At 51.0% G+C, this 12,531-nt stretch overlaps 1 protein-coding gene across 1 annotated transcript in view; it reads right to left on the reverse strand.

The window, feature by feature from the left end:
- Positions 1 to 61: 61 nt before the first annotated feature.
- Positions 62 to 12,531, reverse strand: part of itga5 (integrin, alpha 5 (fibronectin receptor, alpha polypeptide)) — a 38,571-nt gene continuing 26,101 nt past the window's right edge. The window contains exons 20-30 of the mRNA XM_084445457.1: positions 11,859 to 12,009; positions 11,590 to 11,682; positions 10,235 to 10,314; positions 9,851 to 9,931; positions 9,274 to 9,379; positions 8,572 to 8,730; positions 7,342 to 7,449; positions 4,680 to 4,793; positions 3,682 to 3,783; positions 3,422 to 3,544; positions 62 to 3,266 (exon numbers count right to left, since the gene is read on the reverse strand). Coding sequence (XP_084301583.1) covers positions 3,183 to 3,266; positions 3,422 to 3,544; positions 3,682 to 3,783; positions 4,680 to 4,793; positions 7,342 to 7,449; positions 8,572 to 8,730; positions 9,274 to 9,379; positions 9,851 to 9,931; positions 10,235 to 10,314; positions 11,590 to 11,682; positions 11,859 to 12,009 — 1,201 coding nt within the window. The 3' untranslated portion in view covers positions 62 to 3,182. The remainder of the gene's footprint in view (positions 3,267 to 3,421; positions 3,545 to 3,681; positions 3,784 to 4,679; positions 4,794 to 7,341; positions 7,450 to 8,571; positions 8,731 to 9,273; positions 9,380 to 9,850; positions 9,932 to 10,234; positions 10,315 to 11,589; positions 11,683 to 11,858; positions 12,010 to 12,531) is intronic.

Raw genomic sequence — 12,531 nt, forward strand, 5'->3', positions numbered from 1 at the left:
TATTTTTTTCTAAATAAATTATTTTCAGTCATATGTATAAGCACTTGAGTCGAGAGATAAATTGTAAAAAGAAACTTTATTTGAAATGCAAACTGTAAAAACAGGTACAGTATCATTGACAAGACAAAAACATCCCTCAGAAATTCTCCCCAATATGGGAAGAAAAAAAGTTTATCATTTGGATGTGTAAAAAAAAAAACTCTATGTGAGGAATATTATGTACAACTTCTTTAGCAAATAGATCAGGAGAGAGAATAGGCATTTAGAGACAAGACATTTAGTAAAACCAGGCCAGTAAGGCCCAATGCCTTCTCTTGTTGCAACCACAGATGAAGATGTAGGGATGTAGCATGGATGTATTAATAGATGTAGGGACATCCTCTTGTTCTATAAATAACTGACTGTGGGATGTTTGTTCATTACTGTTAAAACAATATCATACAGATACTGCTAAAAACCAATTCACCAATGTTATAGTATTTTGCACCATGAGTTCAATCTCTCATATCTAAAAGACAAACAGTGAACTGTGGGTGATTTAGAGGGCATAAAAGAAACAAATCAAAAAGGCGAATCAATTATAGAAACAGATGGGTAGTTCTACTATAGTGGTGTTTGGACAGATGATACTATGGCACTGCTCATAAATTCACACACAAATTGAACATACTCGAGTTCAACTCGGAGGTGTTCAGAAAGCCTCGCGTGCCTGTGATTCATGCTGTCAACTAGTGGTGCTGAAATATTGTGGCTATGCTGTCACGAGTGGTGCTGAGTGGGAGTGGTCACTACTGTAAGCCTGCAGCAGGAAGAGGCTTCGAGGATGAAAACCCTCCTCTCCTACAGGTGTGCTCTTCTGCACCACTGTCATCTATTCAGTCTCGTTGGATCAATGACGCTTCAAGGAAGGAAGGGAGGATGGTTGCATTTTTTGAAGACTCAAACCACGATTCAAACGGGGCCTCGGACTTGAGGCTCTGTGACGACAATGTCGACTTACAACCACAAGAGGGAGCCCTCTGGGCTGTCGCAGACCTGAACACGCATCATCCACGTTATACACTACACAAACTCCTCCCCCACAGCTGAATAAAAGAAAAAAACAACAACTAAATAACAAAATTTAAACTGATATCAACCAGAGTGAATACTTATATTGCACTTCCAAACACGTTTGGAAAACTTCCCAACGCCCAGATGCAATCCCTTTACAAGAGGCACAATGTACCACACTACTCATACTGAACATGTGTGTACTGGGCATGGATTTGCATTGCAGTCTCTCTGTATTGCATTAGATGAATAGCTACAGTTCTGGTTGTATAAGCTCAGTCAGACATGTCAGCCCGCCCTGAGCGCTGATTGTATTGATGCCGTGGTCGGTATTACCAACCCTCACCCCTCATAAGGGTCAAAGAGGACGCAGCAACGTCTCTCTCGTTCAAACAACAAAGACGAAGGACACGAGGAACCATCTACTTGCACGCACGCACACACACACATACACACACAGTCATTCTCCCTCAGACAAAGACTATACAGGAATCATACATAAAAACGTATTTACATGACATAAATGAACCCCACAGAATGCATTGTTATGTTAGTCCCTGGGTGTACTACAGGTAGCCTGGTTCAGCCTGGTTCAGCCTGGTTCAGCCTGGTTCAGCCTGGCCCAGTGAGCTGGGATAGCTTCCTGCGCTCCCAAGTCAGAGCGTACAATCATCTAGACGAGCTCCGGACCGAAGATACTAGAAAACAGATACATTGCATAATATCGGTGTCGCACACAATGTGAGATCCCTCCACTCTGACTAGGTTCTAGGTCTGACCTTCATGGTTCTAGAACCTTCTAGCGCTCTGATTATACTGTCGCTTCCCTGCTCGCCTCTATGGCTACATCCTGCGATGGTCGTGGATTCGCTTCGAGACACAAGAGGCCGTGCAGGCTACAGGTTCACCGGCATAGCGCTCGCCTCAGCCCTCATCTCCACACTAACCTTTCTCACCAGGCTATCCTAACCACAAGCACGCCGACGAGACTCTCCTCCGGCGAAGCACCGCGCTGTTCCAAGCTCCTGTTGAGGGTCCACAGGCCTCGCGGGGAGAGAGAGGGGGGGGGGGGGGGGGGGGGGGGTCCAGTCATGTCCCAGACGCCACTGAGGCGACGCTGCCATAAGTAACACTGAACATGAACAGGCTCTAAACGAAGAGATCAGTAGGATTCAAGGTCAAACTCAAAGGAACATCGGTCCGTTTCCTGTCTTTGGCATCTTGTTAGTCTTCAGTAGATTTCCTTTGAGTGCAAAAAAAACAGCTAAAACCAAGCACTGCATGTCCACCAACCTGAGGCCTTTGATACACAGGGCGGGGGGGGCGGCACCACTGTTGCACCCGGGTTGCACTTACAGGAAATTGCATAAAAACAATAAAAGGTGAGATTGCCTTTAAAACATCTTTGGTAGTGATTTAAGGAAGTCAAACCTCCCCATGGTGGAGATGTTCTGGGTTATTGTCTGTGTGGACCGGACAGCCTAAACACACAGCTCTGGTGCCGTGGTGAGATTCTGTTACAGCCTTGGACTGATAACGTATCAAATGATTCCTTTAACGCTGCACAGCAGAACGCAGCAAACCCCTCCCTCTCCACCATATGAAAACATGTGACCATCACCTGTGGCAAGAACACACTCTTTTTTAGCACCAGGCCGTTTTTTTGTTTTAAAAGGGTAAAACAGACCAAAAGAGTCCAAAAGAGAAAAATATCTTTAGAGAAAGCGAGCGGGGAGACACCGGCGATCTGGTAATCCAAGGTGAATCAGTGAGCTTCGTGTGTTTGCTCTCCTCCATGTGTGGTCACTAGTCTTGTTCTCTACTTCGGACCCGTGTTTGTCTGCAGTCTGACTGTGACATGGAGACACGTTCTGCTCGGTGGTCAACCCCGCCCCGACGACAAACAAGACATATATTAAATTAAAACACATTCATTTGGTTTTTGGAGTTCTTCGGGTTTTTTCTTGCTCTAGTGCAGTACAGTAGAGTTCCAGTGGTCGATCCTCCCAACTCTTCAACTGCAATCTGATCCTCTCTGGACGTCTAGTCAACGTGTCTCTGTTGCAATCATACGGGTAGCTAGGTTCTTTGGGTTCGTTTTTTTGGGGGGGGGATCCCTCTGTGACGTTTTAGGCCTCAGACGTAGCCTGGGGCTTGAGTTGGGCCTTCTCCATGGCGGTGCCGTAGGGCAGGGATCTCTTGAAGAAGCCGAGCTGGAGGGAGCAAAAGAAAGGACACGAGAGGTTAGGACGGCGCTCGTTCGGTTCATCTCAGCATCATCTAGCATTTCTACAGATGACGTCTACGGAGTTCCTGGTGTAGGAGGGAGCGTCCTGCGACGGAAACGGGACCATGGCGTCCTGCTGACCTTGTACAGGACGTAGATGAGGAGCGCCAGCAGCAGAAGGCCAGCCAGGATGGCCAGGATGATGATCCAAAGAGGGACGGAGTACTGGCTGTCCGGCTTGCTCCACACCACCGAGGTCACCACCTAGCCAGGGGGGTGCAAAATTCGTCATGACCTCTTCGCTCAAGTTACAACACTTTGGAGCTGATATTTAGTATGCTGGTGTGGGGGGGGAAACACCCACTTTTGAAAGCTGAACTTGAATAAAACAGCACACATACCTTTTTGGATCCACTGGGAACTTGTTTGGGTAAGATGGCATATGGCATCTCCATGACGCTAAATCGAGCCAGGCACTCCAGAACATATTGTCTATATTCCCTCTGCAGACACAGAAAAAAAAAAACAGACTGGATCAGATGGAGAAGTTGAGAACCCTTTGTTCAGAGGAACCGTTCTCCTGGCATCACTTCACACGAGTGCCAGTTCGTTTGGTTGCAAGCTGTGGCTGGCGACGGGTGAAGTTCCGCTCTTCCCCAGTAGGTGGCGATAACGCCCTACACGGAGCCCGATGACGCGCCATCAGACTGGCTGGCTCTCTCCCCTCTGACATTCCTATCCTATGAGGAGCCGCAACCACCAGCTAATGAATTTTCAATGCACTCACACATAAGCCTTGTATTATAGCAGATGAGAGCATGTAAGGTCCCTCTCAGAATGGCTCCTGTGCAGACATACCTTCAGACTCAGACTTATTACACCGCATAATACACGCACACGCATACCGGCACGCACACGCACACACACACACGCACTCACACACACGCACACAAACTCAAACACAGACACTCCGCATGGCTATCTACGCTCAGTGTGCTACCGTTTTCACTTTTTATCGAGCCAAATATTTGAGGCAGATTTGAACCCCATCTAACGTCAACACTGACGTCCTGTCAATACAATCATCAGTGTGAGAATGAGCGGTCATCCCGTTTTTACATGCGTCTCTAATTTGAGGTTTGAAGTCTTTTGGTGTTTACTTTGTAACTACTTAAATGGACAGCTCTGCTTACTCTCCGCCACTCTCTGACATGAGAAAATACACAGGCGGCGCTGTGAGCGGGCAGATAAGAGAACATATACAGTCTACTCCAATATCATGCCATTGTCATCTGGCGCAAACATGTCTCCATGTCTGCACGTGTGGGGAGTTTGAGGAGCTTTGGGGAAGGAGCTAGGGGTTGTTTCTGGACCAGGCCCAGCTCGAGCAATTTCATACCTCCATGAAGGTCTGGGCCCAGATGCGGGACCGCACTGTGAGGATGGCAGTGGTCCCCTTCTCCACGAGGCCCACGTTACACTGGAGCATCCAGCACTCCGAGTTGGAACAGGACTAGAGAGAGAGAGAGAGAGAAGAGAAGAGAGAGAGAGAGAGAGAGCATGTTAATGAAAAAGAGAGAGAGAAAGAGAGAGAGCGTGTTAATCGGAAAGAAAGAAAGAAAGAAAGAAAGAAAGAAAGAAAGAAAGAAAGAAAGAAAGAAAGAAAGAAAGAAAGAAAGAAAGAAAGCATCTTAATGGCAACCGAGCACATTAAAGAATTGAAGAGCTCATCAATCTTCTCTGCATGGAAAAACTGAATAATTACAAAACAAACTTGATCCATCATTCTGCGAGTCTTCAAATTAAAGCAGTTAACAACATGAATCGCAGACTGACTGCAGACGCTCGAAAAAGGCTAGGAGGGAAGGGATGAGATGGGGGAGGAATGGCAATAACATCCATGTTCCTGTTGCAGGCCAAACAAATATAACAAAGAGCTCAATGTTATGATCCCTATCCTGGGCTGCTTCGAATTAGAGAGAGAGATTGAGGGAATGTCACGAGACTGTAAAAATGCAGCATGCAGTCACCACTATCCACATTATTGCCCGACCACTGAAACCAGTCCAGTTTTCACAAGGCTGTAGAATACGCAATGTTAATTAGACCCCCATAATTGGGCTGTGGGCCGCGTACGCGTTATAAACCTCTAACGACTGTGCCCCGCAGCCGGTGTTGCAGACGGACCACCCCGCACTGAGAGGTTCTGCTGGGTTTCCTGCAGAGGCCGCTCAGTTGACTTATTAGACTGAGGAGGAGAGGATAGGAGGAGGGGAGAGGAGAAGAGAGGAGAGGAGAAGAGGGGAGAGGATCAGGGGAGATGATGAGGGGAGAGGAGAGAGGAGAGGAGAGGAGAGGAGAGGAGAGGAGAGGAGAGGAGAGGAGAGGAGAGGAGAGGAGAGGAGAGGAGAGGAGAGGAGAGGAGAGGAGAGGAGAGGAGAGGAGAGGAGAGGAGAGGAGAGGAGAGGAGAGGAGAGGAGAGGAGAGGACCCACCCTGGCCTGTTGCCTCGGAGTCAGGCTTAATAAGGTCATCCACCAGCCAGACAGGGAGAATATCACTCCACTTCCTCTGCTCAGAAAACCCGCTGGTCCCCCCAGGGCGCAGAGGCCGAGGCAGAGGCAGAGGCAGAGGCCGGGGCAGGCTGGGTAAGGGCTGGGCGGAGGCCCAGTAGGGGATGGGAGCAGACTAGCAGGAGGCTGGTGGCCCCGGGGGAACAAGGAAACTAGTCCGGTGCCAAAGACGCCCGGGCCCCAAGCCCCCCCCCCCCCACACACACACACACACACACATCCTCCCTGGTGGGGATGGACGAGGTGGAGGTCAAACACTGGAGGCTGGAGGGCAGTTCCCACAGCGGGCATGAAAACCCACCGCCTGGTTACAGTGTGTCGGTTGGGTGCACAGAGGCAGACCACTGTATAAATATGAATGAGGGCCGTTTTTTTGAATATATACATTTTGACTGTTCAGACAGCGGAAAAGCTTAACATTTCTGAGATGTCTGTCAGTGCTGGGAGAAAGCCGGGCGTGGCGGCCCCTCCGTGTATGGACAAATTCGCCGGCAGAAACAGACCCTTTCAGCAGACTAACAAACACTAACCGCTCGCACGCTCTCTCTTTTCATCGAGAGACACTTGAGAGAACAGGGAGGTCTGTCCGTCTTGTCTGTCCGTCTGTCCTCCCGAGCCCCCGAAAACAAAAGTGCCGCGAGGGCCTTCGTCGAAACGTGTCGTCAGGCAGGCTCGATGAACGAGGGCGGTCAGGGGGGACGACGGCGGGACAAAGAGGTCTTTCACCCGGGCAGGTAGGGGCAGATGGAGGGGAGATATACCTGCAGCTGGCCGGATCAATAGGGCCAGTGTACGCCATGCCATGTGGCAGGGGAGCCCCAGCTAACAGCGCCCTGAGTGGAAAATTAGAGAAGGCCTGCGATCAACACCACACGTCACCCCCCCTCCCCGACCCCCCCCGACCCCCTCTCTCTCTCTCGTGGACCACCGCTCCACCCCCATCAACTAACGCTGCCTTTTAAAGTTAATGACCACAGCGGGCCGCCCCACGCCCTCTGACCCCTCCCTTTTAATTACATCATGACCTCATTAGCCAATCCCGGGAGGCCTGTGTGAGAGCAGGGCCAGAGACACACACACACAGCCCCGGGCAGCTGGGCCTCAGAGATCGACCCTCTATCTGGGGGACAGGGTCTCTGATCTACAGGACAGGGCCTTGACTCCCAGCCTGCTGGTTGCGTCCTATTCCTCTTCGCTGCCTGACAGAATGAGTTGACCCCCAACTTCACCGCTACAGACTAAACACATGAGCATGTCGCTACCAGGCCACCCGACCTTATGGCATTGGAGTCCTCGCCTCATGGCCAAAGGCTTTTCCTGGACGCATTACAGGCAAGTAAACAGAGGAAGCCCGATCACCTGCTTCAAATATTGTAGCGGTAACTTTCTCCATTCACTGCTGCCTCCCTGGGTACCAATATGAAGGACTGGTGCTTACCAGGTTAGCGAGCTCAGCTAGCTGGTACCTGTATGAAGGACTGGTACTTACCAGGTTAGCAAGCTCAGCTAGCTGGTCTCCATGAACCTCCCTCCTCTCAATGTGGTGTTCATGGCCTTGCGTCAGTAGGGCCGGCTGCTCTGTGGACGACTGCTGGAGCTGAGGACAGAACGCACACACACACATACACACACACACACACACGCACACGCACACGCACACGCACACGCACACACACAAACACCACCCATTAGGTCGACACAGACGCTGACCTCACCAGTGAGCAGGCCACGCCGCCCATTCAGTCAACATGAGGCCTGATGGTAAAGGTCCAGGCTGTTGTCATCCATCCCATTAATCTAGAGCATGTGAGCCGCCATGTACAAGACTTCCCATGGACGCACGCCCCTCGGCTGTACAGTACCCCTTCACCGGGGGGCGGGTGGCGGGGGGGGGGGGGGGGGACCCAGACCGCCGCTAAACGGCGACGATCACTCAGGGCCCCCCCGCTCAGCGTCTGGACAGTTTCACGAGTAAACATAAACATGGAACCGCTCCAGACGACGTTCGCTGCCCGCGAAGACCCGAGGCTGGAGCCCCTGGTAGGAGGAGCGGAGATCCTCCTCAGATCTGGGAGAGGAGGAGGGGGAGATCCTCCTCAGATCTGGGAGAGGAGGAGGGGGAGATCCTCCTCAGATCTGGGAGAGGAGGAGGGGGAGATCCTCCTCAGATCTGGGAGAGGAGGAGGGGGAGATCCTCCTCAGATCTGGGAGAGGAGGAGCGGAGATCCTCCTCAGATCTGGGAGAAGAAGCAGGGTGTCGGTACAGAAGTGGTTTATCAAGCAGGGCTGAGCAGATGGAAGCACAGGGAGATCAAAGAGGCTGGTGAGGGGAGAGTGTCCTGGGTGGGGCTGGAAGGAGGAGGAGGAGGAGGAGGAGGAGGTGGGGAGAGAGTGTCCTGGCTGGGTGTGGCAGGGAGGGGGTGGGTGTGGGCCTGCCAGTGGGGAGACCAGCCTGTTAATCACACACTGAATTAGAACCTGCGGGATGTCATCGCAGCGTACGCTCCTCTCTCTGAAGTGTGCTCGCTCGAACACACACACACACACACACATCTGGCATCTCCTCATCTACGTCTAACCCTGAGAAAGTGTGTGTGTGTGTGTGTGTGTGTGTGTGTGTGTGTGTGTGTGTGTGTGTGTGTGTGTGTGTGTGTGTGTGCGTGCCTGCCTGCCATACACCTAAAGAGAGCAGATATTCCGTAGCAGGGGCAGGGCTGACCTTGAGCTCCAGGTGGTTCATGGTGTGGTTGGTGGTGCAGTTGAGGGGCCCCTTCGTGGAGAACTCCAGGGGGTAGAGGAGCCTGTGGCCCTGAACGCTGAGGGGACAGCGCAGCTGCAGCAGGGTGTGGCTGATCCGACTGGGCCCGTTGTTCACCAGCTAAACCAGAGACATCATAGGGTTACAAATATAGATAAGTAGAAGCTTCATGAAGAACCCCCCATCGTCAACCTTCTCTCAATCTAGATCAATCTCTCTTGTTTGATGACTAACAGGTCAACTGAGCTTCAGGGCTGTTGGACCTAGGTTGCCCTATCAAAACAGAAATGGAGTCAGGCAGTTGTTGTTTTTTTGACATCTCTATATTGCTTAACGTGTGCACAATATAGGATCTGAAGCGGAAGAACATTCACTACTCGTCAGATCTTTGCGATATGTGACAAAACTGATTTTGACTTTGCAGGACTAAGAACAGATCCCCTGTATTCACATGTTTTGAAATCTGACTTCTATCTCTGCCGTGCCCTGGGGAGTCTTACAAAGGCCGGCATCTGCTTTCTCACTACGACACTTCCTTCCTGGTGAGTCTCTCCAGCTAGCGAGCCTGGCTATAGCATGTTAGGCCCTCCTCTCCTGTCCGTATAGAAGGCTCCTGGATGTAGTCTGTCTCCTGTCCAAAATGGGAGGCCTCTGTCTGCTTACCTCATAGACGTGCTGAACCATAGGGCCTATATCCTGCTCCATCTGGGGGCTTTTGGTCCCCTTCCAGTTGGTAGGAGGGAAGAAGACCTTGTCAGGGCGAGAGACACTGCAGAGAGAGAGATTTTAACAAAACTTTATTAACCCAATAATCATTTCACAAACATACATTTCATCAACACATACAACAATAATCACATTGTCTAACAACTAAAATCTAGGCAAAAATATTGTTAAAAACCAGCCCCCCCTCAATAACCGAACAGACTGCATCTTTAAAACACCACTGTGAAATGAACTCATCCACATTTTTCATCATAGAGAGAGAGAGAGAGAGAGAGAGAGAGAGAGAGAGAGAGAAAGAGAGAGAGAGAGAGAGAGAGAGAGAGAGAGAGAGAGAGAGAGAGAGAGAGAGAGAAAGAGAGAGGAGATCTGTGTACAGGAAGTGCGGGCGGCCATGTTTAGGGCCTTGGATAGTGAGCGTGGAGAAGAAGGGAGCAATTCTATGGAGCTCTAGATTATCTGTGCTACTCTGAGGGGAAACCTAGCCCTGACGAAGCTTCCTCGCCCCTGAACTCACCCGTGTAGAATAACATCAGCCTGGACCACCACCTCCAGCCTGTAAGACACCACCTCGCTGTGGGAGTTATTCTCATTTTTACTGAGGAAAGAGACAGAGAGAAGAATGAAGTTATTACCTAGCAGCGTTTGGCATATGTTTGGCATGAATTTTGATCTGAAAAAAACGGTACAATCGCAGCTGTCAATTCAAATCAATCAGGCTGTCAACTCGATCAAGTCAAATCAAATTGTGTGTCAATCCAGCGATGTTAACAGTCATGTCCAAGAAACGTCTGGGCCTCAAAACAAACTGTCTTCGCTGGCTCAGGTCCCTGGCATCCATACAGCAGTTCATAGGTTCTACTGTTTTCAAAGACTACCTCAGGCAGAGGTCAGACTCTACCTGCGAATCTGCAGCTGGAACTGGACCGTCTTGCGGGTGTCCTTCAGTCGCGGCACAGTGAAGCGCAGGCCTGCCCACAGCTGCAGGGAGGAGGAGGAGGAGGAGGAGGAGGGACACGTTAAGACAGTCTGGCACAACAGTCTACATAGAGACCACACCATCGAGAGCACCGAGAGAGACGAAGGGCTACGGTCTACCGCTGGCGAGTAGGACGGAAGGTTATACACAGGGCGCGCTGCTAACGCACCTGGGGCTAACCTAACGCGCCAACGACACACCTGTGCACTAGGGTTGACCCGCAAACAGAATAGTAGATCCTGGCAGAGTAGAGCAGTGACGCAATCACACCACAGCACAGCAGGAGGCCCAGAGCTCCCTTCTCCCTTCTCCGCCCCTCCTCAAGTCTGCTCTGCTCTGGGGTCGGTCTGTCTGTGAACTCCCTGGCCGGCTGGCCGGTAGCTGCGGTCTCCCTGGACATGCCCAGACTGCTCGGGAGCTCTTCTCTCATTCTGACACCCCCCCCCCCTCCCTCCCCCCCGCCCAAATCATAACTATCCTTTCATATTCCACCCGAACGGCACGCATGTTTTCTGCACAGCACTTGCAATCAGGGAGCTTGCGAGTGACGATTTTATTAGTGCGTGTGTGTGTGTGTGTGTGTGTAAGCATGTTTTGTGAGAATATCTAATATCAGAATATCCGTCTGATCCGTAGCATGTGTCAGCACCCACGCCATCCCGAGTCACAGATGATCCAATCCAGGGACACAGTGAAAAGCAGCCACGGCCGCGCCAGCAGGCGCAATTAGTAACACCGTGGGAGGTTCTGGCCGAAACTCTGGATAGGTTTTATGAGTTTCTGCTCCAGCTTCTCTTGCCAACTAAAATGCTATTCTATGCAAATCTTTATATCAAGGAACGCTGCCTCACCCTCTCTACTGAAACCGTTTCACTGAAACACTTTCTCTGTAGACTCATTAAACACCCACAGACCAGTCACCATGACCAGTCACTGGGCCATTAGACAGGGGAATTCTTCTCAGCAGGGGGGGGAGCATAGCAACTTCCTGCTACCCAGACGGGAAACTTCCTGTCACAACTTGGTGTGACACATGAAAAGACGGGCCTTTCCTGCCCAGCTCCTACCCAGTCCCCCGGTTGATACACTACCCTTTCCCGCACAGGACAGGAAGCCAGTCATTGTCTCGGGTGGCTTACGGTCAGAATCGTTTCGCCTAAAACAGGGAAAATACCAGAGCCCCCCTGTTTCATAGCCTCGAAATTTCCAGTTAACACGGTCAGGATATCCTCCTGGCCCTCGCCGTCAGAACCGTAAGAGAGACGCGGCGTTCTTACGCTGGTGCCGGCCTTCATGGGGTTCCCCAGGTCACAGCTGAGGTGGCGCGTCTGGTTCTCTGTCTCGTAGCTGCAGGTCAGCTGGGCCAGACTCTAGGAGCGGAGATGGACACAGAGGAGAAGAGGGTCATGACACAGACCACTCCGAGACACTGCACTGGTTATGTTGTTACACTCTATATGCGTACATGGACTTGACCCTTCCAGTTTTTCTATATAGAATGTTCTAGAGTTCATTGGGTTGAGTATGTCTGGTGTTTCCTCGATACCTCGTTGTTGCGCGCTATGCCGCTGTAGTCGGCCTCCGGGGGCAGCACCACGTACAGCTCCGCCTCGTAGGCCCCTCCCTCGCCCTCGTTCCGGGCGTTGAAAGTCAAGGTCAGCGAGTTGTCGTCGCCTAGGTAGACTTCCTTCCTGTCCCTGAGGAGCCAGCAAAACAAAAATGTATTACTAATTGGGTCAGGGGTCAGGTCACGAGGTGTAAGGTGTCCGTGGGTAAATATACACTCAAATATATGCGAGAGGGTGGCATTAAACTTATGAAAACACGTAAAAGCTTTATGCACATAAGAGTTGTTGGCAAAGTCCAGCCCATCACACACACTAACATATTGCTGTTGCCTCAATATTCGTCTGCTTAGTGTCTACTTTTCCCCCCTTTCAGCATTTGTGCTCCACATATCAGCTAGATTTAGAGCCAGGACAAAACCCAAAACACATCAGTTAGATTCATCTCAGGAAACCCCCCCCACCCCCGCTCCCCCCATCCCACCCCCATCCCCCACCCCTCCTCTCACTGAAAACGTTTCCAATGTACCAATAAAATCATACATGCGCGAGAGCACAGACTGAGACTGTAAAACACATCCCCCCTCCCTCCCTCTCTCTTTCTTTCTTTCTCTTTCTTTCTTTCTCTCTCTCTCTCCTCCCCTCCGTTTCCCT

The sequence above is a fragment of the Borostomias antarcticus genome (assembly GCF_949987555.1).
Source record: "Borostomias antarcticus genome assembly, chromosome: 11".
NCBI classification, from domain to species: Eukaryota; Metazoa; Chordata; class Actinopteri; order Stomiiformes; family Stomiidae; genus Borostomias; species Borostomias antarcticus.